Source organism: Lagenorhynchus albirostris, chromosome 8, assembly GCF_949774975.1.
Source record: "Lagenorhynchus albirostris chromosome 8, mLagAlb1.1, whole genome shotgun sequence".
NCBI classification, from domain to species: Eukaryota; Metazoa; Chordata; class Mammalia; order Artiodactyla; family Delphinidae; genus Lagenorhynchus; species Lagenorhynchus albirostris.
This window is the reverse complement of record NC_083102.1, coordinates 23,157,106-23,184,364: the sequence shown is the minus strand read 5'-3', so window position 1 is coordinate 23,184,364 and position 27,259 is coordinate 23,157,106. Positions and strand designations below refer to the sequence as shown.

Here is a 27,259-nt window from a genome sequence, read left to right as displayed (position 1 = left end):
TTTCCTCCCCCATCACCGAGCAGGACGGGACCCTGACACATGGCGCAGAGCGGTCTCCCAGCTCAGCCAACTGCCAGCAGGACCCACTGCCAAACCAGGGCATCTGGTCGCTCCCTCGGCGCGGGCCTTGGGGCGTGTCCGAGGACACGCTCGCTCGGCCTCCCGGTACCCTCCCGCCGGCACGGGGTCCGGGAGCTCCGGTGGTGGGCTGACTTCCGGGCGGCGGCGGGGGAGGTGTCAGGTGGCCCAGCCAGGCCCCGCCCCCTCGGCCGGCCCGCCCTCCCTTCCCCTGAGCATCCGGCTCCGGTCTCCGGCCTCGCGGCGGCGGCAGCGGCGGCGGTGTCGTCTGCTCTGGGCAGCGGCGGCGGCGCGAGCGGCCATGGACGCGGGCGCCGGGGCCGGCGCGGGCGCCGCGGGTTGGAGCTGCCCGGGCCCAGGTCAGAGCGCCCCTCCCTCACCACTCCATCGCCGCTCCTTCCTCTTCTCCATCTCTCCTCCCTCCAGACCCCCACGTCCTCTCCGCCCTCCGCTGCTCCCCACCTTTACGTCCTAAGTCTTCCTCCCTCCATCCCGCCTCCCACCCAGGCCCGGTCTCCATCTTTCCGTGCTGGGTCTTCCTCACACCGGCCGCATCCTCCCTGGCAGTCTCTCCCCTGAGCCCTCTCAGTCTCGTCTCTCCAGACCAACGGTGCTTCCAGCCCTGGGGGCTCCAAACTCTGCACCCGCTCGGACCCCCAACTATTCTGAGCGCGGGGCAGGGGTGGGGTGGACGAAGTACAGGGAGAGAATGTAGGGGAGGGGAGCGGCTCCGGTGCAGAGCCCCTTCCCACACGACCCCTGCCCGCCATCAACCCCTTCCCCTTCCACCTCAGCCTTTCAGCCTCTTCTGTACTGGGTCGCGCCCTCTGCCATCCCTGCCCATCTCCCCCCTGTCCCCTCTGGGCTAAAGAGACACACACCCTTTATGCCTGTGCAAGGGAGAGGAGCCTGGAACGGGGGTGCAGGAGACGTTGGGCAGTGCAGGGCGGTGTCCCCGTAGACCCAGCGTGAGGGGCGGCCTGGGGAGGAGAATTGCAGCTCTTGGCAGAGTGAGCCAAGTACTTCCACCGGGATGAAAAACCCAGGGCTCCAAAGGGCTAGAAGGTGTGTCCCTTCCCCCCGCCAGCTGCTCCCCAGCCGCCCCTACCATCCCACAATCCCTCCTCTCTTCCTTCTCACAGGACCCACAGTGACCACTTCAGGCTCCTACGAGGTATCAGAGGGTTGTGAGAGGAAGAAAGGCCAACGCTGGGGGTCCCTGGAACGGCGGGGGATGCAAGCTATGGAGGGTGAGTTTTCCCAAAAAGCTTTCTTTCCATCCCCCTCACCCAATTTCCCTTCACTTCTCCTTCCTCCCTCTGACCCCCAAAACTCTGAGCCAGGACACAGCCCTTCCCCCCAGTTCAGCTCAGCCCCCTCCACCCCTCCTCAGGGCTCAGGGCTTGAGGGAAGTTCAGGGTACATCCCTTTGGAGTCCTAATCACCAGGTAACCAGGTTGTGTGTCCCAGGGGAGCTGCCAGACAGAGAAAGAGGCCTTGTTGGACAGAGCTTTGAAGCAGCCTGTTAGCAGGGGGTTTGTTCTCACTGCCTCCAGACCCAGATCCCAAGCTGTCTCTTATTTTGAAAAGCAGGGAAGTGAGCATGTGAATTGTCTTTCTGGTGCCACCACCACTAATTTCAAATGGAAGCCTTGTGGCTTTGGTTCTCTAGGCTATCTTACCGCCTGAAAGAGGGAGCCTGGGAGCAGGGCTGGTGAGAAGGCCAACCAACCTCCCAACACACATGTATCCCCACCAACACCAGGAGCCTGGAAGGATGCTGGTCCTGTTTCCAGGACTCCTGTGAAGGGTCCCTATGCACACTCAATATGGACGATCCTGCTCCCCCAAGGGGGACAGATGATGCAAGGGGTCCCAGATGAACCTTAGGCTGTGGTTATTGGACAAAGATCAGAGATTCCAAATTTTAAAACAAAGCAAACTATTGCCATCCAGATAAGATTTTCTATTTAGAGGAACTGCATTGCAGCAAAGGAGGGCGTGCTCGCCAGCCAGAGGCTGAGGACTCGCACACCCCAGTTTCTTAACGCGTTAAAATGTCAGGCTGTCTTTTACACCCAAGTACAACCTATGACTTCCCCCTTAAAACTGCCTTGTGGTCAGCAGGGAGATCTCCTGACACTCAGCAGGGAAAAGAAAAGTGGACCTGGTAGAAAATTCCAAAAAGACTATTCGATAGAATATATTTGAAAGGGCCCCAGTGTTTGTCCAATAAAACATTTAGAGTCATTTCATTCAGATGTTCTCTTTCTCTACCTGCTGACAGGCAACCCTTACTTATTATGGAAAGGCTAATTTCTCACAAGCCACCTGGACCATTTGTAAACTTTGTACAAACCCCCAAACTATAATTCTTGCCCTCTTTGGCTTAAAGATACACCCAGTGTCTGAATCTTTCTTGACTACTTGTCCTGCTACCCAGAGACGAGGATGGAAGAAGCAGGTGTCCTTGTGCCAGCTTCACATAGCTGAGCCAGCACCTGGCTGCCCAGTCTGCCTGAAGGTGGTACTTGGAGGCCACCAGGGGCAACATTGGTCCAGAAAGGGCCCGGGAGGGGGATGGGCTTCCTCCAAACTTGACTCTCACACTTGAAGCCTCCTCATGCATGCACGTCCTGCCCAGGGGCTCTTTGGGGGACACCAGGTGGCACTATTATACCATCTCTGCCCTGGGAGAGTGAGTTGGAGGGCCCTCTAAGGCCTGTGGAAAGGAAGTTGGCTCTTACTCGCTGGTGGCGGGGGGTGGGTCTCTCCTAGGGGAAGTGTTACTCCCAGCTCTCTACGAGGAGGAAGAGGAGGAGGAAGAAGAGGAAGAAGAGGTGGAAGAAGAGGATGATCAAGTGCAGAAAGGTGGCAGCGTGGGCTCCCTGTCGGTTGGCAAGCACCGGGGCCTGAGCCTCACGGAGACAGAGCTGGAGGAGCTGAGGGCTCAGGTGCTGCAGCTGGTGGCAGAGCTGGAGGAGACCCGGGAACTGGCAGGGCAGCATGAGGACGACTCGCTGGAGCTGCAGGGTGAGTGCCTGTGATGGGGCCGGAGGGCCTGGGCCCAAAGGCACTGGATCCCAGGCCTGATGCCAGCTTCCCCGTCACTGCAGGGCTCCTGGAGGATGAGCGGCTGGCCAGCGCCCAGCAGGCAGAGGTGTTCACCAAGCAGATTCAGCAGCTCCAAGGTAAGTCCTAGCGCTTGGACTGGAGGGCAGGTGGTCATCCAAGTACTTTTTTCTTGAGGGTTTGGCTGAGGCATAGCAGACATAGCAGACCATCGGAACCGAATGCAGTACTTTCTCCTCATTTTCTTCTACTATTCTTGCCCTGTTCTCCTTGCCTCTCCATCCTCCTCTTTACCTAATTTCCTTTCTTTTTGCACCTCTAACTGGCTCTTCTGTTCCCCCTCCTTCCCTTTCTTGCCCCCCCATTTCACCCCCTCTCCGAGGCTCTCTCCTTTTTCTCTCCTCAGTCTCTCCCCCTCACACCTGCATCCCTTTTTCTCTTTGTTCTACTGGTCAGTGCCACAGGTAGGTAGTCAAGGTTGAATTCCAAACCAGATTGCTTTTGCCTGTCCCTCCAAGGGCATCATGGGAAGATCAGTGAGCCAATGAGAAGTGGCTGGAGGGGACTCTCTGCATCTTTTAAGGGAGGCAGATGAGAATGCTTCTTTTGCTCCCTAACACCGAGCTGGTGGCCCCAAAAGCCCTTTCTTCTAACACCCACGTGCCTTTGTCTGGGAAGCAGCAAGGCAGTCGTCCCACATTCCACTGCGCCGCCAAATAAAGAGGCAGGTTTTGTTACATCTGTGGGCTTTTGGAAGGTTCCTGGGAGCTGTCCTAGAAAACTGCAGGGACTCTCCAGGGAGAACTGAGATCAAGCCAAAAGAGAAGTATAAATGGAAAAAAAAGGGAGGCCGGCAAGCAGGCCTGGAGAGGAGCAAGCCAAGGTGGGAGAGGAGGAGGGAAAGAGAAAGGAAAGAAGATGTAAGCAAAGGTAGATGCAGGAAAAGTAGACAATAAACAGGCTGAGGTGGGAGGGGAGGGGAAGGAGAGAAACTGCAGGAGCTATGTTGCTCAGGGAAAAGAGTGTGAGCATTGATCTCAGGTCACCTAGATTCTTGAGCCCAACTCTGCCACATAACAAGCTTTGTGATCTTGGGCAAGTCACTTTTATCTCTCTGAGACTCAGTTCCTTAACTGTAAAATAGGGCTAATTTAAATGTTTTGTCAACCATTTATTGAGTGTCTGTATACTTGGAGGAACTGCTATGAACAAGATAGACCAGATCCCTCCCCTAATGAAGAGTACATTCTAATGGGGAGAGGCAGAAAATAGACAAATACCACCAATTCAGGTGGCAATAAATGCTATGAAGAAAATATAACAATATGATATGGAGAGATGGGGTAAGATGGAAGTTTATTTTATTTTATTTTTGCGGTACACGGGCCTCTCACTGTTGTGGCCTCTCCCGTTGCGGAGCACAGGCTCCGGATGCGCAGGCTCAGCGGCCCTGGCTCACGGGCCCAGCCGCTCCGCGGCATGTGGGATCTTCCCGGACCGGGGCACGAACCCGTGTCCCCTGCATCGGCAGGCGGACTCTCAACCACTGTGCCACTAGGGAAGCCCAGTTTATTTTTTATATGGTAGTCATAAAAGTCCTCTGAGAAGAGGACATTTGAGCTAAGACCTGAATAATGAGGAAGATCTGAGGGACGTGCACACCAGGCAGATGAACCAGCAACTGCAGAAGGTCAGAGGCAAGAATGAGTTTCATGTGTTTGAGGGACAGAACAAAGGCTGTTGTGGCTGGAGCAAAATGCATGTGGAGGACTTGGGTAAGAGAGAGTTCTGAGAAGCAGGCAGAGTTCAGATTACAGAGGGCCTTATAGGTCAGCTGAGAGGTTTGACTTTTATTCTAAGTATAGTGGAAAAACATGGGAGGGTATTAGCCAGGGCTGGAGGCTGGCTAATTTTTTTTTTTAATTTATTTTTAAAATAAATTTATTTATTTATTTTGGCTGCATTGGGTCTTCATTACTGCGCGTGGGCTGGTGGCAAGCAGGGGCTACTCTTCGTTGCGGTGTGTGGGCTTCTCATCGCGGTGACTTCTCTTGTTGCGGAGCATGGGCTCTAGGTGCGTGGGCTTCAGTAGTTGTGGCACACGGGCTTCAGTAGTTGTGGCTTGCAGGCTCTAGAGCGCAGCCTCAATAGTTGTGGCACACGGGCTTAGTCGCTCCCCGGCATGTGGGATCTTCCCGAACCAGGGCTCGGACCCGTGTCCCCTGCCTTGGCAGGCAGATTCTTAACCGCTGTGCCACCAGGGCAGTCCCCACTTCACTTTTTTAAAAGAGCACTTCAGCTACTGTATGGAAATTGGATGAAGAGAAAGGAGTCAAAACAGTGAATCTGGTCAGCAAATAACTGCAATAGTCAAGAGATGGTGATTGGTTGGATTAGAGGGATCAGTGCTGTAGAAATGGAGATGATTGAGAATGTAATTTGAAGTTGGAGTTCTCAGGACTTGCTGAATTGGATTGGGGGATAAGAGAGACATGAAAGATGACTTTACCTTGAGAAACTGAATAGATGGTGGTGTCATTTATTGGAATGAGGACAGCTTGACAAGGAACAAATTTTGGGGCTAGAGGAACCATTTAAGACACGTTTTCTACATGTTGAGTTTGGAATGGCTATTGACATCTAAGTAAATATATTAAGGAAGCAGCTGGGTATATGAATCTAGAACCAGGGAAGAAATCAGGACTGGAGATATAAATCTGGGAGTCATTGGCATATAGATGACATTTGAATCCAAGGGAGATCACCATGAAATCACATCGAGAGATATAGAAAGAGGAGAGAAAAGGGTCCAGTCCCAGGGCTACTCTAGAATTTAAAAGTCCAATAGAGGAGGAGAAATGAACAAGAGACTGAGGTAGGAGGAGCTACTGAGGCATCTGATGACCTGGAAGCCAAGAGCAGAAAGTGCTTCAAGGAGACAGTGATCAGTGGTGTCAGAAGTTGCTAAGTCAAGTAAGATGGCCATTGGATTTGGCGAGATGGAGGGCTCTGAGACATTTCAGTGAAGATAGAAGCCTGATTGTATCGGGATCGAAGAGGAAAGGGGAGGTGAAATGGAGAAGGTGAGTACCCATAATTCCCGCAGACATGTCTTGAAGAGAAGCAGAGAAATAAGGGAAATGAAGTCAAGGGAGAGCTTCTGGTGTTTGGGTTTTGGGGGGATGGGTCACAGTAGATCATGTTGATCTGATGGAGGAAAGGATCCAGTAGAGCATTGGATCTCATCTGAGCGCGGGGATGGGGGTGGGGCTGCGGGTCTGGTGAAGGCGCCCAAACCCCACCTCGCTGGAGCAAACGGAGTCCTTGCGCACGTGCGTTGCCCGTTTCCGCCAAGAGGGGGCGCGCGCGGCCTCAGAGGTAGCTGGTGTTGAGAGGCCGTTCCGGCCGCCGCAGCCCCTTGGGGGCTGGGACCGGCTGGCGGCGGGAGGCCCCCCCATAGAGACCACTTGCGGGGTAGGAGGGAGATTCCGGCGAGATGGAGGCCATAACCAGTGAGTGAGAACTGACTTCACTGTGTCCCCCTCCCCGGGTCTTCGGCCTCGCCCTGACGGCCCCAGCTTCACTGTCAACCGGCGCCAGCTCTTCAGAACCCTGGTCAGGCCCTTCCACCTCCCATTCGGCCCGCCCCGTCCATCTTCCCGATAAGACCCTCCCTGGGGCCTGTCTGCAAGCCCCACCCCTCCGCCCCTCTGTGTTTCTAGTTAAGAGCTTTCTGAGGCAGAGTGCGACCTTTCTCCGTTCCCCAGTGCATCTGAGAATGTCATTTTTTAGGGCTAGACCCCAGAGGAGAACCTAAGGGAGTTTTGAACCCGAACATTGAGGGCAAAGTGGGGAAGTAGAGGTTGGTCAGCCCTCCAACAGAAAACCCACCCAGGCCTTTATCCTAATGGCCGGTTGACTTGTGTGTCCGTTCAGTAGTGGAAACAGCAAGGGCTTTGTTTCCTTCAAACAGGAAGGAAGTCAGAGAATCTAAGTGGAGATGTTTGGACTTGGCACAGGGGTGATCAATTAATACTTGTCAAATAGACTGAAGAGAGGAGACAGCTAGGATGGTTGTAGAGAAGGAGAGACTGGCAAAGATATGGCTGGAGCCGCCCGTGTAAGGTTGGCAGGAGACCTACCCCCGTGCCACTCCCACCCCGTACCCTCGCCTCCGAGACACCTGGTCCGCTCAGCATTTATGTCTGCAGTGTGTCCAAATTTTTATTCTCAAACCTCCATGTTCTGTTCTAGTTTTTAAAAAAATACCCAAACATGTAATTCTTTTTTTTTTAACATCTTTATTGGAGTATAATTGCTTTACAGTGGTGTGTTACTTTCTGCTGTATAACAAAGTGAATCAGCTATACATATACATATATCCCCATATCTCCTCCCTCTTGAGTCTCCCTCCCACCCCGAACATGTAATTCTGTACCCGTGGTCCTCAGTAAAAGTGTGTGGACTAGATGTATCCCTGCCTCATTTATGCATGAATACAGCAAATATTTATTGAGTGCATTATGCTGGGTTCTCTGGCAGATCCTGAACCTGTAATGGTGAGAAAAACAGACATGTTTCCTGTCTTCATGAAGCTTACAAGTGGAGACCAACGTTTTATGTACACACACACACTGTAAAAAGTACAAGGGGCTATGAGAGCATTTGAGGGCTTTGCTTAATTTTTTGAGGAGGTTGGGGGTGAGGCTAGGGAAAGTTGAAATCTGAAGGGTGAGTAGAATGAACAGGAGTTGGGGGCAAGGGATGGGGACAGTGTGCCTTGCAAAGAGTTTGTGGGAAGGTCCTGACCCTCCCAATCCAATCCTCACTAATTCCTGAATCCTGACTCCCAAATTTTGAATTCTCTGTTGGTGGCAGTGCCTTTTACTCTCGCTCCACTTTTAGTCTCCTGATCCTGGATGGGTACGTCTGTCCAGAAACCTTGAGATGCTCCACGGATACTGAGAGCTCTGACACGTTTCTTTTGTAAATTAAAACCTATTATAAAATATAGGCTTGTTGTGAAATGTCAGACAGCACTGATATATATGATGTGGAGAGTAAAAGCCCCTCTCACATGCTGTCTCATTCCTCGGAAGCAGCTGTGCTGTATGGTTTAGGACATATATCTTTCCAGATCTTTTTCTATGTCTTTGTATATTTGTGTTATATATTATACATATGAATATTTTTTGCAAAAATAAGATAATACCATGTATTTTACAGCGCATTTTTCTTCCTAGTTAGTATATTATGGAAACTTTCTCATGTCTTCTCTATGGATCTGCCAGTTTCTTTCAAATGGCTGCCAGCATTCTATTTTACCTTTTTCAGTTTAAGCTATCCCTTATTGATTGGCATCTAGGTTATTTTCCCATGTTTGCTTCTCATGAGATGAACCTATATTTGAATTTCAGCTGTGAGCTCTAAATACACATTGTTTTGGGACCAGTACTTACACAGGCAGTTCATGGGAGATCTGAGGCTCTGTGAGTTCTAAGCTCCCAGACTGAATAGATGAGAATAGTCTGTGTAAATTTTTTTAGTAAGGGGCTTTTTGGAAAGACTCAGGGCATCAGTAAAATGCTGTAAATTAGGTTTGGTCTTTAACTGTCAGGCGATTTCATAGAAGCACTTAATACTTTTCGTTTGGAGGAGCCTAATTTGTTTTTGATGCCAAACCTCAAGATCTACTTTTCTACTGCACCTTGCTACATAGATTCACTCTGTTCTCTTCTTAGGTATTCCCTTTATTCCATATCAAGTGAAGCTATACTTCTCTGATGGGGTAGAGAGCAGGTTGTCGGGAGTTTCCAGATAAGAAATAAGTCTGCCTTTAACTTTGTGCTTCTAGAATATGGTAGATTAGTTCACTTGTCCTCTTGATCATCTCAAGATCGTCTTTGGGCTTTGCAGGTGAGCTGCGGTCTCTACGGGAGGAGATTTCCCTGTTAGAGCATGAAAAAGAAAGTGAACTTCAGGAAATAGAACAAGAGTTGCATTTGGCCCAGGCTGAGATCCAGAATCTGCGGCAAGCAGCGGAGGACTCTGCGACTGAACATGAGAATGACATAGCCTCCCTGCAGGAGGATCTCTGCCGGATGCAGAATGAACTCGAGGACATGGAGCGCATCCGAGGAGAGTATGAGATGGAGATCACCTCCCTCCGTGCAGAAATAGAAATGAAGAACTCTGACGTATCCAATAGTTTAAGTCTCTCAGATTTCTCTGAGATGCAAGGTATGAGAAAGCCAGCCCTCCTCCTGGTCTGTCAGTCAAATCAAGCAGAGAGAAATAGTACGCAAGAAGATGGTGGAAGGTGGGCTTAGATCATGAATTGGGAGCCTCTAGAAAAAGCTTCCATGTTGGATTCAAGACTGTAAGAGAGAAAAACTTGATGTCATATAACCAGTCTGTAATGGTGTAAGAAATAGCACCATGGAGCTGTACCCTGAGAATTCTTCCTCAGAGAGCCATTGGGCATTTGTTGATTTGCCTATGCTAAAGCCCTTCCTGAAAAAGTTTCCATTTCTGGGGTGGGCGTATAGGGGCCTGTCACCTTGGAAAGCTTCCCACTGCCCTGGCATCATGGTGCTTTGCTTGGGTCACTTTCTGTGTGGGTTGGGGTGAGGGGTTCCCAGTCCTGCTCCCAAGTCCCAGAATGCCCACAATGCTAATTTTTAGCCTCCTTTAGTCCTCCCCAAGTAGAAGCTTTAGGGGGCAGCAAACCAGAGCACAAGACAGCTGGAGAGGAACAGAGGTTATTTCCAGTAATACGTGAGTCCTCAAAAGCTTAGAGCTCTGCTCAGTCTCCCAGCTAGCTGCTAGGTTTCATGACATCAGAGCGTTTGCCTTTATTCTGAGGCTAGATTTATGATCTAGGTATAATGCGAGGCCCTGTACTAGGCCAGGTCAAGCAGAGGCAATCAACGAGGAATCAAAGAACTGCAAGTTTTCCCAGCTGTAGCAGGCCTCTCAGAAGCGCTTTTGGGCTGGTGTACTAGGAGAGGGAGGCCAGCACAGTGGGAACGCTTGGGCTGGAGTTAAACAGACCCAAGTTTAGAATCTCAGCTCTGCTAATTAGCAGGATAAATAGCCTGGTTATTATCTCCCTGGACCTCAGTTTCCATAGCTATAAAAATTGATTAATAAAACTTTATAGCTGCATGGGATTCTGGAACAGGAAAAGAACCTTAGGGAAAATGTAGAAAAATCTGAATGAAGTATAGAATTTAGTTAACAGTAAAGTACCAGTGTTCATTCCTTAGTCATGACAAATGTACCCATGGGAAGATGTTAACAGTCGGGGAAACTAGGTGAGAACACTCCCGGGGAATTCTGCACTATCTTTGCAACTTTTCTGTAAATCTAAAACTCTTCTAAAACTAAAAGTTTATTTAAAAAGAAAGAAAGAAAGAAAACCTTATATGACTATTTGGGGGATTAAATGAAATGCCTAGTGTATTGAAGGCACTCACATACAACTGAACCCGAGGCTGGACTCATCAAGTCTAATGCTTAGCACGTGGTTGGTTTTCATTAAAGATTAGTTTCCTTCCTTCCTTCTATGATAATCTGGAGTATGCCAAGGACTTTTGATTGGACTAAAGAGGGAACATTAGAAGTGAATTTCAGGGTGTTGAATCTCAAAGCAGGTAAGATAGGCCTTGTATTCTAATTCGAGCAAGCTAGTGTTCTCTAAATATCAGCAGTATTCTGAGAGAAATAATTCTTAATCATGAAGAAACAAAACAGATAGGGGTGTTTCTATTATCACAGCATTAAAAAGTATTGGTATCTGGAACTTAGGGACATGTGCTGGGACATTTCAACCAGATCTCTGCTGATGCCTGCGGATGGAGGATTTGTAGGTTTGGTCGGGGTGGGCTTTTTTGTCAGAGATAAAAGATCATTAGAAAGAATTCTTGGCCATGTGCAGGCCGATGGATTTGGTGTGGTAATAAAGGAAGTAAAAGGATGCCTGGGTTGTCTCTGAAAGCCCGGCACTGGCAGTATGACATCTGGCAGTTAACACTCTCAGCTTTTTGTACTAAAAGTGTAAGAGGAAACTAACTGTAAACAGTTGAATGGAAACTTTAAATTCAGTAAACCAAAAACTTACTGAAACCCTCGCAAGCTCCTAAAAATCTCAAGGCTGTCTTGGTTGGTGTTTTTCCCCCTGCCATCCCTACCCAACCCCTTGGTTGGGGTTTTGAAGATGGGCACACAGGGCAATCTTCTGGGAAGTTGAAAAGAAGGGCAGCTAACTGAAAGAGGATAAAGACTCACTGCGGTGCGGAACTTTCCGGGCCCTACCTTCTAAGCCTCTGCATGTGGTATCTCATCTGTCTTTAGAAAAAGAAACTCTTCAGCTTTCTGCAGCCAGATTTCTAGGCAGGAAAATTGTGGGCTGGTCGTCATTGCTTCCTCCCTGGGATCTCACCTCTCTGCCTGTCCTCTGCAGAAGAGTTGCAGCAACTGCGGGACCGCTACCGCTTCCTGAACGAGGAGTACCAGGTCCTCCGAGAGAACAACAGTAGCCTCACAGGACAGCTTGCGGATCTGGAGAGTGAGAGGTACAGCCTGGAGGCTGGCGGGGCTCTTTAGGACTGGGCTTTTCCCTGAGTAGAACTGGTGAAGGCAGATGCCAGGCTAATGAGCCTCCCTCTGGTCCTGGTGAGCCGGTCCTTTCCCTGGTATCCAAAGGATACGGATGCTGCCAAGAAGTAGGTCTTGGGGTCCAACCCAGATGTCTCAGGACTAGAATTGAGTGAGTTCTAAAATTTAGTTTTCTTCCATTCTAGGCATTAGGTCTGGTTTGCTCTGCCCTAGAGCAGATAAGAAGCAATTCCTTTGTTGTCCTCCCAGGCATGATTCAGTCTGATGGTATATTACCGCCAGATTGGAGCTGGCGTGACTCCAGGCCCAGCCTCGAGCCCGACTGGATTAGTACTCTTAGGGTCTCCCAGAGCCAGACATGCCTTTGCAGACTGAGGTGCTGGGGACTTTTTCTATAATCTCCTAGGTGTGTTTGAGAGGTGAATCACTATAGAAGGCTCCTTTTGCCTAAAATGAAGACATCAGGACCAAGCACACTTGGCAGGTGATGCCGGGCAGAGCTCTCTCCCAAACGTGACTCTGGGGTTCTGGATTACAGGACACTAAGAGCAACAGAAAGATGCCTGGAGTCCCAAGCACTAGGGAGTATGAAGTCAGCAGAGTCTCAGACTTCAAAAGAGGATTTCCTGGAGCCTGATCCTGAAATGCATTTGTTGCGACAGCAGCTGCTGGGAGCTGAGGAGCAGATGCATGACATGCAGAACAAGGTAGGGAAAGGCAGGCCCCTTTACGGCCTCGCTCCCACCTTCTCCTGGCCTGTGGCCGCAGCATCTCCTTAGACACGAGGCTGACAAAGGAGGCAGGTGCTGTGGCAAGAGATAGGACTCCAGGGTCTCACTTGCTTGCCTTTTACTGAATATTCCGGTAAAAGGAATGACATACTCTGCCCAAGCCTGTTCCCAGAGAGCCTATGGTACCTGTTGTAAATCCTCCTTCCTGTTGCGTTTCCCACACAGTGTAAGAAATTGAGTTGTGAGTTGCAAGAGCTACAGCACCATCGCCGGACCAGTGAGGAGGAGCAGAGGCGGCTGCAGAGGGAGCTCAAGTGTGCACAGGATGAGGTGCTTCGGTTTCAGACTTCCCACAGTGTCACCCAGGTAAACACTGACAGGGGAAGGGCATCGGGGAGGGCAGAAGGGCCTACATGGAGTCGCCATTTCCGGGGAGGATGAACGCAGAGGAAGGCTGTGCTCTGCTGACTCCTGCCCTGCAACCAGAGAGCAATTGGAGAAATCACACAGCATTGCATTCTAGAAATGGTAGTCGTTATCGAGTGTGTGCCGCAGAAAAGAAACTAAACCATAGGCCTGTGGGAGTGCCTCAAGATGTCTGCGTCTGGAAAGGAACCACTCTGGTCTGGAGAGGGGTCTGCTGATTCCCGAGAGTAACCGTTCTTCCCACATCCTCCCCACCGCAGGGCGAGGAGCTGAGGACCAGACTCTGTGCCCTGCAGCAAAAGTATGATGCTAGCCAGGATGAGCAGAATGAGCTCTTGAAGGTACAGCTACAACTTGAGGCTGAGCTCCAGCAGCTCAAAGATATGAAACCCACAGTCGTAGAAAGCCAGAGTGAGAAGGTAACAACGACCCCAAGGTGAGGGGCCACTTAGGTTCCAGAGGTTTGGGGGGAGGGGGATAAGAGTTGAGTGCTGAAATAGCTCTAGCTGCCACCTGTGCGGCACCACAGGTACAGAACTCCAGCCGCCCTCGAGTCCTCTGTTAGGTGAGAGGACACCCGTAAGTGCAGGGCAGGGAGAAGTGGATTCTCAGACTGTCTGTGTCTGAGAGTGACTCAAGCAGAAGCGTGAGTGGGTTAAGGATCCCAGAGGTACTGCCCAAGGCCCCCTCCACCGCAGGAGTTACAGTGCCAGCTACAGAAGCTGCAGCTGCAGTACCAGAGCATCATGTGTGAGAAGGACGAGCTGCTGGCCGTGCAGCAGCAGCTGCAAGACAGCCTGCGCTGCCACGAGGCAGAGGTGCAGCACCTCAAGGGCATCGTGGCCTCCTTCCAAGAGAGCAGAGAGAAGGTAAAAGAAGCTTCAGGTGAGGGAGAACGTAGCACGGCAGAGCCTCCCATGAGAGGACAAGTCCACAGGAGGAGTGGGGTGGTGGAGTTCTGTGGAGGAGCTGTCGATGAGGGAGATAAAAAAGTGCTTCATGGAAACGTGATCTCAAAGGGTCACGATGCGCTCAGCTTCCTTCGATTTTAAATCAGAAAGAGCTGTAAAAAGGAGGCCGCTTCCCTTCCCCACCTTCCAAAAGAGGAAGTCCCAGGTCTCTGTGTAGAGCCTGTTAGGGATTGGTCCATCTCAGGTGGTCCCTGCTGGGATGAAATTGGAACTGGAAAGGACAGGACCCTTTAGTCCCTGCCTGAGAGGAGAGAGTGCAGCCGCGGGGGCTTCTGGGATGATGGCGGGGTCTGCCTCCCCTGCCCCAGAATGCAGAGATGCACGCCCAGCTGCAGGAGATGAAGCGGCTGTACCAGACCAGCAAGGATGCGCTGGAGCGGCAAAAGCACATGTATGATCAGCTCGAGCAGGACTTCTTGCTCTGCCGGCAGGAGCTGCAGCAGCTCAAGACCACCCAGTCCATCCCAGAGGACAAGGGAAAGTGTGCTGATAAGGTAATTGTAATTAAGAGAGGTGAGATCTCCTGAGCCTTGGAGAGAGGAGGTATAGAGGCAAAAGATGAAGTCATCCAACCAAGAGGCTTGATGGACTTCCTGTCCAATCACAGATGTATGTGGAAAGGCAGAAAACAGGCAGAGCCCCATGCTGTTAACTTTAAAACTTTGCCTTGACCTTGACTTTGAGCCCAAGCCACAGGTTAGTAGAATCAATACCTCTGGATCCAGTCTGAACACCTGAAGATTTCACACATGATTTCATTTGTGTAGACATTTATACCTTATTGTTAGAACTGTAGTGATATCTTGTCATTCGTGGAAAAGAACATATACATAGGCCCATATACACAACTATGATTGTTAGAACTAGAAAGAGAAGGTCCAGTTTTCTGAGGCAGATAGTAGGTGCTCTCGTCAAAAGGCATGGTCTGTGCCCAGAGTGCTAATTGGGTATTAGAAGGACCTAGGCTTTTTCAGGATTTATTCTGTGACTTCAGAGTAGTTAAACTTGAATTTTACCCTCTTTAAGTTGAACAGAACACTACTCTTATCTCACTTTCTTTTAGTAAAAAAATCCTGGTAGTGATAAATAAGGCCTTCCTTCTTCACTTACCCTTTTTTCCATAGTGTGTAAAATGCAAGTCATTATTAGTTAGCCTTGTTGAGTACTTTCAGCTCCTGACCACTGACAGGAAATGGAAAAATGTTGAATGAAGCATGATGCAAAAAAGGTGCAAGATTCCAAAAGATGGTGGAGCTAGTCGCCTTCGGCCAGAATACTCAGTAGCTATATCTGCCACAGCCAACAGTAGGCTATATCCCCAGGGAAAGGCCTTCAGAAGACACAGAACTGGGGTCGTTACATGGGCTGCCCCAATAGTCCACCTGCCTTTCTACAGCCAGGCTCACTTCCCCACCCCCACCCCGCCCCTCCCATTCCATTTAGAGGTCCAGGGGGTCCGTAACTTGCTCATCCCTTTCTCTCCTAGTGGAAGAAACTATGGGAAGGGAGAAGCATGCTGGCATACAGAGCCAGCCTCTTCTCCTCTCCTAAAAGAACACTGAGATTAGTTTGATACTAGAAGATTTGGGTTTTTGGAATCATGGGATGATTTAGTCCTCTCAACCCAAATTCAGCAACAGCTCATACTTCTCTAAAGATTCTTAAAGCTGATTATGAAAACAAAAATGGGGAAAATTAGGATGAAAGTAAGTCCTTATTGGTAAGGAGCATAGTTACAGAAACAACTGGAGAGTAACAGGAACTAGAATTCCCTGCAGGGTGGGAAAATAGTATCTACCAGAGGAAATGGAGGTGGGGAAATGAGAAGGGAGGGGCGCTGATAACCTCCTTCGAAAACTGCCCTCAGAAAGAACTAGTAGGCAAAATTTAGAGCAGAGCCAAACTTCAGTCCTGAGCAGCCTGCTGGGGTTCGCATTCAGCATCTAGGCCTGTATGGGCGCAGTGCGGCTTGGGGTGATCAGTCTAAGGTGACTACAGGGTGGGAGACCCTGGTGAATCACAAGAGGTAAGAGAACACGGAGTGCTCTGCTGACCGTACGGGGCAGAGAAACGCCAGGGAGCCTGCCTCCCAGAGTAAGCACCCCTGCGCGCCCTGCCCCGTCCACAGTGTGACGCACTGCTCTTCAGACTGACAGAATTGCAGGAGAGGTACAAGGCCAGCCAGAAGGATATGGCGCAGCTGCAGATGGAGCAGTGCGAGCTCCTGGAGAGGCAGAGGAGGATGCAGGAGGCGCAGGGCCAGCTGCACGAAGAGCTGCACAGGCTCACGTTCCCGCTCCCCAGATCTGGTCTCTTCCACAAGGTAATCACAGCCAGGGGCTGCTGCTAGCTGTGAGGAGCTGCCCAGATGTGACTGTACTTGGGAGAAGTAAAAGGGTGGGGATGGAACTTTTTCTCTTCTTAACCAACCACTCCTTACTTTCTCACCAACCTCCTCAAACAAAACTGTTCAATATAGCTGATTAGGGCTCTAAATCTTAAAATACATCCTATACTCTGGAATCTGTCCAGCATTTTATATTTAGATATTCAGTCCGTCTGGAGAAAATGCACTTGAAAGCACTTTGCAAACTGCAAAATGCATCCAAACATATGAGGTCGTTACTACTCAACTAGCAGGTCTCCAAAGAGAGACTCCCCTCCTGTCCCAGATGGGCTGTGCAGAGCCAGCCCCCCTAAGGGAAGGGTCCCAAGCAGGAAGGAGGCAGAGGTCTTGCTGTGTAACCACCACAGTTCTAGCCCTCTTCCTTCCACTCTGCCTCACAGAGTCAGGAGCTCCTTACAAAGTTGGAAGACCTGGGTGAACTACAGATGGTCTACCAAGGCATGCAGGAGAAGCAGAAAAAACTGATACAGAATCAAGAAAGTGTATTAAAAGAACAATTAGAACTGCACGGAGCGCTGCAACGTTTCAAGGAGTCTGATTTCCGGGAAGTGTTGGAGAATCCGAAGGACTCCAAATGGCCTAAGTCCTCAAAATGTGGTCATAACAAGGTAACTATAGCAAGAGGCAGGGAGATAGTTCTGGGGGCAACAGCATTGTAGGGAAAGGGGGCGCCACAGAGGGGTCAGAGTTCCGAAGCCCTGTTTTGCCAGGCGCAAGGATGAAGCTAGAGCTCCACCCTCGCAGCCGCTCAGGGGCTCGTTAAGATGTGGCTTTAGGTACGGCCTTAGCTGCTCCCTCAGATGGATGCCCAGTTGAAGCACTGTGAACACTTAGAAACCAGAGGACCTGGAAGCTTGTGATCTCCTGATGATTTGACTCAATCTCTTCAGCATCTCATTTTCCAGACGTATTTGGAAGTAGATCAACTTAGCGTTTGTTTGGATCCCTTAGGACTGACTCTAAACATGCCATCTTTTCCTCATGAACTCGGTGGTAATCGAGAAGGAAGCTTTCCAGGGACCAAAATCTGTAACCTTTTGGCGTTCTACATGAGGCACATCTGAGTCCATTTATTTCCAAGGGAAGAATTCCCAGCATGTGGGGTTCTTGGTACTGACCTCACTGTCTTCATTGGAACTTTGTGGCAATAACAGCCTGGTCAGAGGCGTTGGACTAGAGAATCCATGGGTCTCAAGCACCAGCAAGTGGTCATGCCTCTGAGGTCACACTGAAGGAGATTTCTAGACAAGTCTGTTCAGGGTTGGGAGATGCATTTGGTCTGAGGCCTCAGTGGGGGCAAGGAAGAGCAGGTAGACAGTTTCAATTCATTGAAATTGAAGTTTATTCAATTTCAATCTATTTGTTCAGGTATTAGCCTAGACAGGCAGATAGATGTAGGGAATAGCGGAAGTCCAAACTGAGATTTGGTCAGATTCCAGGGGTGTCAGATTTCAGCCCGGATAGCAGACACCAGGAACCAGGTATAAAATATTCCCTTAACCAATCAGATCTCATCCTGGGCATGAGCTCCCAAGAAGCCAGGCCCCGAGGGCCTGGGAAACATGCCCAGGGGCCAGATTCAGAATTGAGGCAGGAGGAGTCCCTCACTACGACAGGGACTTGTAGTGAGACCTTGATTCCAAGTCTGCATCTTCTGAGGAAGAAGTTCTTCATATGCTCGTATTCAAGGCCAGGGCTGATTTTAGAATTGCGGGTGGCGGAGGGGACTGAGCCCCAGAGGTCAGGATAATGGATACACCTGACTGAGAAGAGGGAAGGGGAGGGAGCCCGAGTGACCTTGAGATCCACTCAGTGCTGCTTCCTGTGAGATATGAAGTTACCAGAGCATATGGAAACCAGCAGAAATGGGAGGCCAGAAATCGTGGACTATCTGTCCCAGGGAGATTTTCTCCAGTGAGCAAAAAATTGACACATGCCAGTTACCTGTAGGCAAAGTCAAAGATCTAGGCTGTGGTGAGACGGGAGGGTAAGGTGTGCAGTGCTCTGACCTGTGCTCTCAGATGTCTGCACCAGGAGGGGTGCAGCTAGAAGGACTGCAGTGTCTAGGGTAACGATGCTGTTTCCCCGCCCACTCCTGGCAGTCAAAGGTGATCATCGCCCAGATGCAGGCTCTGCAGGAGCTGTACGAGGCCAGTGAGGGTGAGCAGGAGCTGCGGCAGCAGGAGCAGGAGCGGCTTCTAGAGGAGCGGAAGAGGCTGCAGGCCGACCTGCAGCTCTGCCTGGAAGAAATGCACATGCTCCAAGTCCAGTCCCCTTCTGTGAAAATGAGCCTTGAGTCCTACAAGAAGAGTTATGGGACCACGGCCACCAGCAACGAGAACTGTCGCAGAGATTGTAACATTGATGACAACGAGAGCTGTCACGAGAGGTACAACAGCAGCCAGGCCAGCGAAGAGAGCGTCCTCCAGAGCTATGACAGGAGCACCAGTACTGGGGAGTCCTGTGGGAGGAGTTACCGCAGCAGCAGCAGCAGCATTGCCTATAAGAGGAGTTACGGCACCAGCAGGAGTTCTGACACCTGTCACAAGAGTTACGTCAGCAGCAGCATGGACGACGAACTTGCCGATCCTGAAGATATGGAGGTAAAAGTAACCAGATGTCAGGTCAGATAGGGGAAGAAGGTTCTTGTCTTATTAAGAGAGAAGTCACGGGGAAGGGCACAAGAGGTGAAGTGGGCAATGGGCTCAGAGCTGAGCAGGGTAACTAACTTACAGGAAATAAATGAGGTACTCTGCCCGCCTCATACGGAGATGCTTCATCGGGATGGAAGTCTAAGATTCAGGACTTTTCATCAACACAGTCATGGTGCTCTTTCTGGGAAGAAATACAGGATTCCCCCGGGCAGCTTCAGATCCTTGTGGCCATTGTTTTGTACCCAAGAAAGGGCCTAGCGAAGAGAGTGGGCGGAGTGCAGGGGCTCCTCAGGGTGCCGTCATCGCTCCCCTGCCCTCCACAGCGCTTTGAGGACACGGTTGCCAAGGTGTTGATCAAGCTGCAGGGAGTGCAGGCCATGTACCGGCTCAGCCAGGAGGAGCACGACCTGCTGCGGCAGCAGATGAGAAACCTGCTAGACAAGCAGAAAGGGCCGAAGGAAGAGCTGGATGCCTGCGAGAAGGAATTCAAGGAGCGCGTGGAACGCTTGGAGAAGACTGTTGCCTCCCAAAATGAGGAGCACGAGGTAACTGCTACCAGGGAGGCAGGGTTTCAGGTAGGAGTCCCTAGAGCCAGAGGAGGTCGGAGCCCTTTCAGAGAGGCTGAGAGAGAGGAGCTCATTGCCAGCTCTGTACAGTTGCCCTCCTCCTGGTCAGAGGGACAGAGCAGGGGCTGAACCCCAAGAGGCTGGGCAGGCTGTTGTGCCACTGATGGACATTTCTCAGGCGCCCGCTGTGCTGGGATTTACTGATCATCAAGACTCCTTGAATGATTTTTTTTTTCCCCTTTGCCACATCTCTTCTCTTTTGTCCTAGAGCACTTCTATAGAGTTGTATTTTTTTTACCTCCAATTTTCTTTAGTTTGTGTGTATTCCACCTTGTCTCTTCTCTTCAACTAGATTGTAAGCACCTCAAGGACAGGGCTGTGTCTTCTTTTGGATCTCTCATAATGCCAAGCAGAGTGTTGTGCATCCGCTAGGAATGGGACGGAGGGCATCGTCTCTGACGAAGAGTAGTCCTCTGTCCAGTGGGGGTCACTGTACGCATGGGAGAGGCTCAGAGAGCAAGAAACACGTGGGCCTAGGTTGCTTAGTATTGGGACCTGCCCAAGGAGGCCATGATGTGCTGCCAGAAGCCAGGAAAGACAAAACCAGGGAGTAGGGAGCAGGGTTGGCACTTGCCTCCGTTTCCAGGGTGAGGTGCAGGAGCCCAGGTCCAGTCTCAGGAGTATACAACACAGTTCCTATAGTAATGATTGTACCTATTAGAGAAATAGCTTGGGCAAAGTAGGAGTTCCCATCAAAAACAACTACGTAATAAAGCCCCACGGTTCAGAACGGGTTAGCCCTTTTGTCATTCCCCTGACACTTCACAGTAAAAACATAATTTTAGTCATCCTTTTTTGATCATGTTAGATGTAAGTCATCAAGTGCCTCAAGTTAGGGAGAACCTCTAAAACTGCTTTAGAGGCTCATTTTCAACAGTTTAATGTTTTCTGTATTATCTACGTCCCCCTGGGCTTTAGCAGGGAGATTTCTGAAGCAGGGGCCAGGCTGATCACGTAGGCCCAGCTGTGGATAACTGGGCCTCCACTACCAACAGATCAAAGAACTGCAGGCCAAGCTGCGGGAGCTGCAGCTACAGTACCAGGCTAGCGTGGATGAGCGGGGGCGGCTCCTGGCCGTGCAGGAGCAGTTGGAGGGGCAGCTGCAGTGCTGCCAGGAAGAGCTTCACCAGCTCAAAGAGAAGAGGTCCTCTGTTACCAAAGAAACCAAGGGAACGAATGGCAATAAGAACATGAATAAGAATGCCAATGGGGTTAAAAGTAAAAAGGTGGCCGAGCCAAGCCTGGAGAGTTCTGAGGTCAGCTGTGAGACCAGAAAGGTGAGTAGTAACCTTGGTAGCCAGATAAGCAGAAAGTTAAAGGGGATCCTAGGAAGGAAAATCACCTTCACCACCATTCCGACCAGATGAGGTATTTGCAGAGAAGCTTCTGGGATCTCTAATGTGTCTAGAGTAGTTCTATCTTAATAGCAGTTTGGTACTCTCTTTTCCTGTGAGGTCAAGGGGAGAGTGGAATACAGACCACTCAGACCTGGAGCCCCTAGGCTGGATGACTGTTTCAGTTAGACCAGTGCAATTTTCTGGGGCCCCTGTTGTTCTTCTTGGGTCACATGCCCAAGAGAAGGACCAAATGGATGGAAAGAGGGGGATTTACTCAAAGCAGTTGTGTACATATAGGTGGAAGAGGACTGGATAAAATGGGGGGTCACCAGGCAAGGGTAGGAAGCAGCAGTTGAGGTGCAGAATCTTTAGCTCTGGGAACGGTTGGAAATGGCTAATGGCCAGATAGATGTGGTACGGGTCCAGAGAGGCTGGGTGTGGCCACCCTCCCCACTGTGCGCGGGACATCAGTTCAGTCCCAGGACACGGTGCTGTCTGTGAACTGTGGGAAGCAGCGTGTTCTTGAGGTAGTTAAGCATCGTCATGAGGGTAGTCATCTTTCCAGGTAACAGCATCCCCCATCCTGTACTGCCTCCGCCCCACAGAGTCTGGAGGTGGTGCTGTACTACAAGGCCAGCCACGTGGCCTTGGACGATCAAACGAAAGAGGAAATAGAAGAGGAAACGAAGGAGGCAATTGAGGACGAAACGGAGGCAATTGAGGACGAAACAAAGGAGTCCTGGGATGAACTAGTTTCTGAGCCATCAGGTCCTAGAGAGGTTAAATTCAAAGAAGACCAGGAGGAGAGATATGAAGAGTTCCACAGCCAGGAGGGTAAGGAAGAAGGCAACGACCAAGGGGAGGAGGAGGATGAAGCTTCAGAGGGAAGCAACCCCCTCAAGCCTTCTGAGAGCAAAAAGGTAACCACAGCCAAAGGCAGGATCATGTGGGGAATGGGCTCTTGGGCGCAGGTGCCCAGCGTTCAGGTGTGACCCAGCCCTTGGATGGACTTCTACGGGAGTAGAGGCCAGCAAGCTCTGAGGCGTCGCACTGGGGAAAATGGAGGTGGAGGTGGGATTGGAGAGAGCAGTCTCTGCGGGAAAGGCTTTGGAACTGTCTCACAGAAAGCACCTTCTCTGGGAACCGGGGCGTGCCGGTCGGAGTCCTGCCTCCTTTCATTTATGTGGTAATAACCCTCGTTACTCACTTCAGGAGGGTTCTTCACCCTCCGCTAGCACCGCACCACGCATTTCTGTCAGCCTGGGCAAGTCACCCAGTCCTGCTTTCCCGAGGTGCCCTATTAGGGCTGACCTCTGTTGCCGTGAGGGGTGTGGAGAGGCTGCTGTCGCCTGCCGGGCTCTATGTAATATTACAGGGCATGAGAGTGGGGGCCGGGGCCGATCGGAAGTGATAAAATGTTTCCGTCTCTACAGCAGAGCCGTTGGCCGGTCTTGGGAGACCAGCCAGAGGTCTGACCCCTTAGTTACCGGATCTGGAGAGGTCGGGTGGGAGTATCCTGGGTAATGTACCAACTGTACAAAAATATTTCTGTATTTTAACAACTGGTACATCTATACAGGAACATAACTAGCTGAATCTCTGCCCTGGTTGAAGTTAACTGGGGGCTCTGATTTCCGAAGGGTTTGAGTAGAACCTGAATAAGTCCTCAGTTTGCAGTACAGGTTCTTTCTGTCCTTTTAAACACAGGGGAAGAAAATAAGTCTCGTGGTGGGATGCCCCAGTCATCTCGAAGTTATCTGGAATTTTCAGCAGTTCAGTCAGTTCAGTCTGCAGCACTGGCTAAGGACCCAGTTACAGTTCTCTGTCAACCTCATGGCAGAGAACCATTGTTTAGGGTGTGAAAAGTAGGAGTAACCACAGCCCCTTCCCCAGTGTTCTATTTCTTTGAATTCTTCATACCCTGCCACATGCTGGTTCAGAGCCTCATAGATTTCCTTGCCTCATGTGCCAGCTTTCTAAACACGAAGCTGGTTTTTTCTACATCACAGTCAAGTACATTCCTTGTGTCTGCATGTGGAGGTGTCCCTTTGCCTCAGTGGGTCCTGCATCTTTTACAGGCGGCTCTGCTGGCATATGTATTACCGCCTGCAAATTCATTTTCTCCCTGGAAGATGGTTGCAGTCAAGAACTCGCCCTTCTCCATCGTTAGCTTGTTTTAGTGCGTTTTGTCTCACAACGACAGCATCAGACTCCTCGGGGATGTCCCAGAACACTGAGACTTGGTGGAACACAGCCAGAACACGCGGCTAACAAAGGGACAGGTGGCCTGGCAGGAGGCTGCCCTTCCTAGAGTGACCCAGGCAAAGTAGACATCCTGCTCATCCGGAAGGCCCAGCTTTACTCTCTGGAGCTTCACTTTTCCAGTTACTGACCTACAAGAAGGGTCTAGGTGCAGATAACCCTTGCTTGACAAGATATAAGAGGGATATGACAAGCCAAAAATGTGGCCCCGAATTGGACCTACGCCGCTGCTTAACCCTTGCAGTTTTGCATCTCCCATAGGCGACCCACGGGAAGAACCAGGCCCGAGTAGCGGAGAAGAAATACCGCTGCTCTCGCTTACCTGTTGTTTAACCTCTTGATCTCTTTCCCTTTTCCCTTTGTTTTATCATCTTCATTATCTGTTGGATTCACGTGTTTATGTCTTTTTATACCATCTCTCATCTCTGGTCTCTCCTCGTGCCTCTTTCTCATTTGATATGTTGCAGCCATCCCCTGCCCCCAATCCCCCCATCTTCTCCTTGCCTCTCGTAGGCCTGGTGGTCATATCGGCTTTGCTCTGGTGCTGGTGGGCTGAGACGTCGTCCTAACGCAGGTACTGGTATTGCGTCCCCTCCTTCTGAGGGATAGAGGGAGGGTGCAGGTTGCCCTGGCCTCTCCACTTGCCCTTTTCTCTGAGCCGCTTGCTTCTTGCTTTTGCCATTTTACAACAGGTGATAGTCAGGTCTGAGTTTTAGCCCTGGCTTTTCCTTGGGCTACTGCAAAGCCCATAACATCTCAGAGAATGTCTCCCTAACTTGTACGGAATTGGAATGCTCGCCATTGACGTAGTTTGAGTTTCTGTACTCTGGCTGGGAAAAAGTTGAATGATCCCAGCACTGTGGCTACTTTCAAAGCTCCCTCGACTACTTCTGATGAGCTGATGTCTGACTACAAGGCTGGCCTGACTGCTCTTTGTCTTTGTTTAGCCCCAGAGCCAAGCTCTCACTACGGTCACTACCCAGGATGGCAGAATAAGGAATCACTGCCTCCCCACTTGGGTGAGAGAGGAGGTCTGGAGAGTTGTGATCCCCGAAGGTCATCTGTATGAGGAGAACCTCGATTCGTCCTTCAGCCTTGGCATCAAACTCTTATCATATTATATACTTTCTACTGAGAAGTTCTCTGGTTTGGGGATTCTAGTCTCCAAAAAATCAGAACAAGAATGCCACATCCCTTTTGGGGGTCAGATTCTATTGTAATTGGCTTCCCAAGCTAGGCTTTCTGGAGAGAATGTGGTATTGGTGAGAAGTTTCCACTAACCAGAAATGTAGTGTTTTCAGGGAGCCAAACTGATATATTCTGGGCACCAGTCCACGTAATCTGATCTGTCAACAGGGCACCAAATTCAGGAGGCAGAATGTAGTCTCATGGCCCAAGGTAGAACCCTTCCAGACCCATAAACTATTCTCTCTTGGCCTGTTTTGGCTCCTTTCCCACACTCCCCCTGCCACTCCCACTCCCCCACCCTCTCTTCTCACATCCCTGTAAATGGAGTGTAGTTGGCTCACTGCATAGGTTCAGAGTGACCGCTGGAGCATTTGTGGGTAGCATTTATCACTATTTCCTTTTCTGTCCTGCCTTTTTTCCTCCTCACTTTTTTTTTTTTTTCTCTTCAACCCTTCTCCTTTCTTCTTTTAGACATTCCAGTTACTCACCACGGTCAGTCTTTAACTCCTTTGGTGAGAGGGGTCTCTCCCTGTACCTGTTCCTCCCTGTACACTCCCAGATTTCTGGGTCCGTGTGGGATGAGACCCAAAGCATTCAGCCATAACCTTTCACCAACTCAAACCCAGCCGGGCCTGACCAGAGTGAGAGGAAGGAACTCCTGGGTAAGCGTCCTCTTGGAGGAGCCTGTTATACCCAGAGCCTGGCTGCGGCCCAGCATGCAGCTCCCATCCAGAAACTGAGGCAGCAGAGTAGAGTAGAAAGTGTGGCTGACAAGCGGGCAGACACCTTGGGTGAGTCTGTCTCTGTTTCTTAGAGCTTAGTCCCAGTGGGCAAAATGCATAACCTGAACATTAGTTTCTTCAAATGTAAGGAAAGGATGATAAATCCTCTGGCTTCCTCATGTGAGGAACAGATGAGTTCATTTATATGAAGGTACTTTATAAATGATAAAACACCACATAAATAATAAAAAGAGCATACTCTTACATAATGCATACTATATGCCAGGCACTGTTTAATCATCTGATAAGTATTAACTCATTTAATTCTCACAATAACCCTCTGAGGTAGCTATCATTTTACGTGTGATAAAACTAAGGCATAGAGGGGTTATGTAATACAGCCAGTAAATTGTGAATCAGATTCTAAGGACTTAATATTAGCATCAGATAAAATTCCAATCCTGTTTCCCCTTATCGTCTCTCTTCATTGGTTGCTCCCAAGTAAGTAGGAAGACACCATACAGCAGCTTCTTCGTGCAGCCTCAGATCACGTTAGCTCTCTGATAACTAATATCACATTGCTAACTTATTTCATGTATTGTTTATAAAAGCCTTTTGCACATTGCATATGCTAAGCGTTCTCTCCCCTTTCTCTGCCTGCAGTTGATTTTTTGGATCCAAGGCAGAATGTTCCATTCATCTCTATTAGATCTAGTCCATTGTCCACTGTTCTCACCTATGAAGCTTTGCATTTATTTTTAATCTTGACCCTGTGGTTTCAAAGTACTCACTTTTGCAACCAGCTTCACCTCATCCTCAGGGGTGACCAGCCACCTTCTTATCTTCACCCAGGTTACAGGTGAGGGCGAGCCTCTAGAGTGTTCCTCTCCAGGCCCTCATCCAGCTTATCAGTCACGTACAAATGGTTGTACAGCAGGCTGCCATCAGCCTGCTCTTTACTTCTCCTGTTTTCTCCAAGGAGGTGTTTTAATGACCCTGGTGTTTGCCTCCCTGGGCCAGTGACCAACTTCCTTCAGTCTCCTTCAAGGACATCATTCTCCACAAACGGTCTGGGCTGCCTAAGAACCTCATGTTTGCTGTACTCTGGTGCACTTTCTTCGCTCCCCCACAGTCTTATCATCCTCTTGAGTTCACTTTTCCTCTGTCAAGCATTTAATGATGCTGCTGCATTTCCCAGGGGCCCAAATTTACCCTCTTTTTCTTGCCGTGGCATCCGATCCTTTGCTGCAACCGTTTGGATTCTCTGAAATCTGCTTCTGAGTTTGCTCCTACACGCAGGAGCTGGTTCTTCTCACCTCACGGGGCATGAATACAGGCAGCCAGCTCAGGTCATCCACGTAGTGTTGTTCCAGATACCTAGTGGTGCCAGGACTAAGCCCACATTTGTCTGCAGCGGTTACCCAGGAGATAAGAGAGACTGGACCATGATGATGTTTCTGAGGTATCTCTCCAGCACCAGAAGGCAGGGGATCTCTAGCTTAGGGAGGAGTTCAGAAGGCTGGGCACTCACCATTTGTCTTTGGTCCCCACAGAACATGTTTGGGATGTGGAAGCCTATGGTGTTCTTGGCCCTTGCAGCGGTGGCTCTGTATGTGTTACCCAACATGCGACCGCAGGAGACAGAGTCCTACCTCGTGGAGTGACGGCAGGCCTGGGCCAGCCGAGGAGGCAGATCCGCAGTGGCCACTACCCTCAGCTTTGGGCAGGACACACTGTGCCAGAGCCCCCACCCCACCCGTGTGTTCCATGTGTCCCCATCTCCTTAGCCTCAGCCACTCAGGCCGGAAAGGCTTGTTGTGGGGAACTGCTGGCTCCCATCTCCTGCCTCGTGTAAGAACCTGGGTTCCTTGTAATTAAACATCAGCTGAATCACATGAGACTTTGTGGCTTTTTATTTGTTAACTACCTCACAGCGCAACCAGAACAGAGCAGTTCCCCTTTAACCAGTTGCTCACTTAAGACCCTGGCTCCTACGTATGATTTCTCACCCTACACATGACCTCAGAAATGAGGCTGAGGAAAAAACAAAAAGAAAGAAAGAAATGATGCTGGCTCCTTGTGCTGCCAGCCGAATCGCAGCTGGATTGGTCTGTACCTACTAACCCTAATCTCAAGGAACTTATCTAAGCACAGAGAAATGGAATG

General features: G+C 50.2%; 1 protein-coding gene across 9 annotated transcripts; it reads left to right on the top strand.

Moving 5' to 3' along the window:
• Window positions 1-347: 347 nt before the first annotated feature.
• Window positions 348-26,988, top strand: CCDC136 (coiled-coil domain containing 136). Of its 9 annotated transcripts, XM_060156733.1 has the most exons (18): window positions 348-437; window positions 1,221-1,328; window positions 2,857-3,111; window positions 3,195-3,269; window positions 9,067-9,390; window positions 11,615-11,726; window positions 12,308-12,476; window positions 12,726-12,866; window positions 13,187-13,345; window positions 13,625-13,795; window positions 14,206-14,391; window positions 16,026-16,220; window positions 16,685-16,912; window positions 18,407-18,907; window positions 19,282-19,503; window positions 20,580-20,861; window positions 21,527-21,841; window positions 26,647-26,988. In XM_060156733.1, the coding sequence occupies exons 1-18, from the start codon at window positions 380-382 to the stop codon at window positions 26,755-26,757; spliced, it is 3,612 nt and encodes a 1,203-aa protein (XP_060012716.1). In that variant the 5' UTR covers window positions 348-379; the 3' UTR covers window positions 26,758-26,988. The 9 variants fall into 9 exon arrangements, with proteins under 9 accessions (XP_060012716.1, XP_060012718.1, XP_060012717.1 ...); XM_060156735.1 differs by lacking the exons at window positions 18,407-18,907; window positions 19,282-19,503; XM_060156734.1 differs by lacking the exons at window positions 21,527-21,841; window positions 26,647-26,988 and having other exon boundaries at window positions 20,503-20,717.
• The last annotated feature ends 271 nt before the right edge of the window (window positions 26,989-27,259 follow it).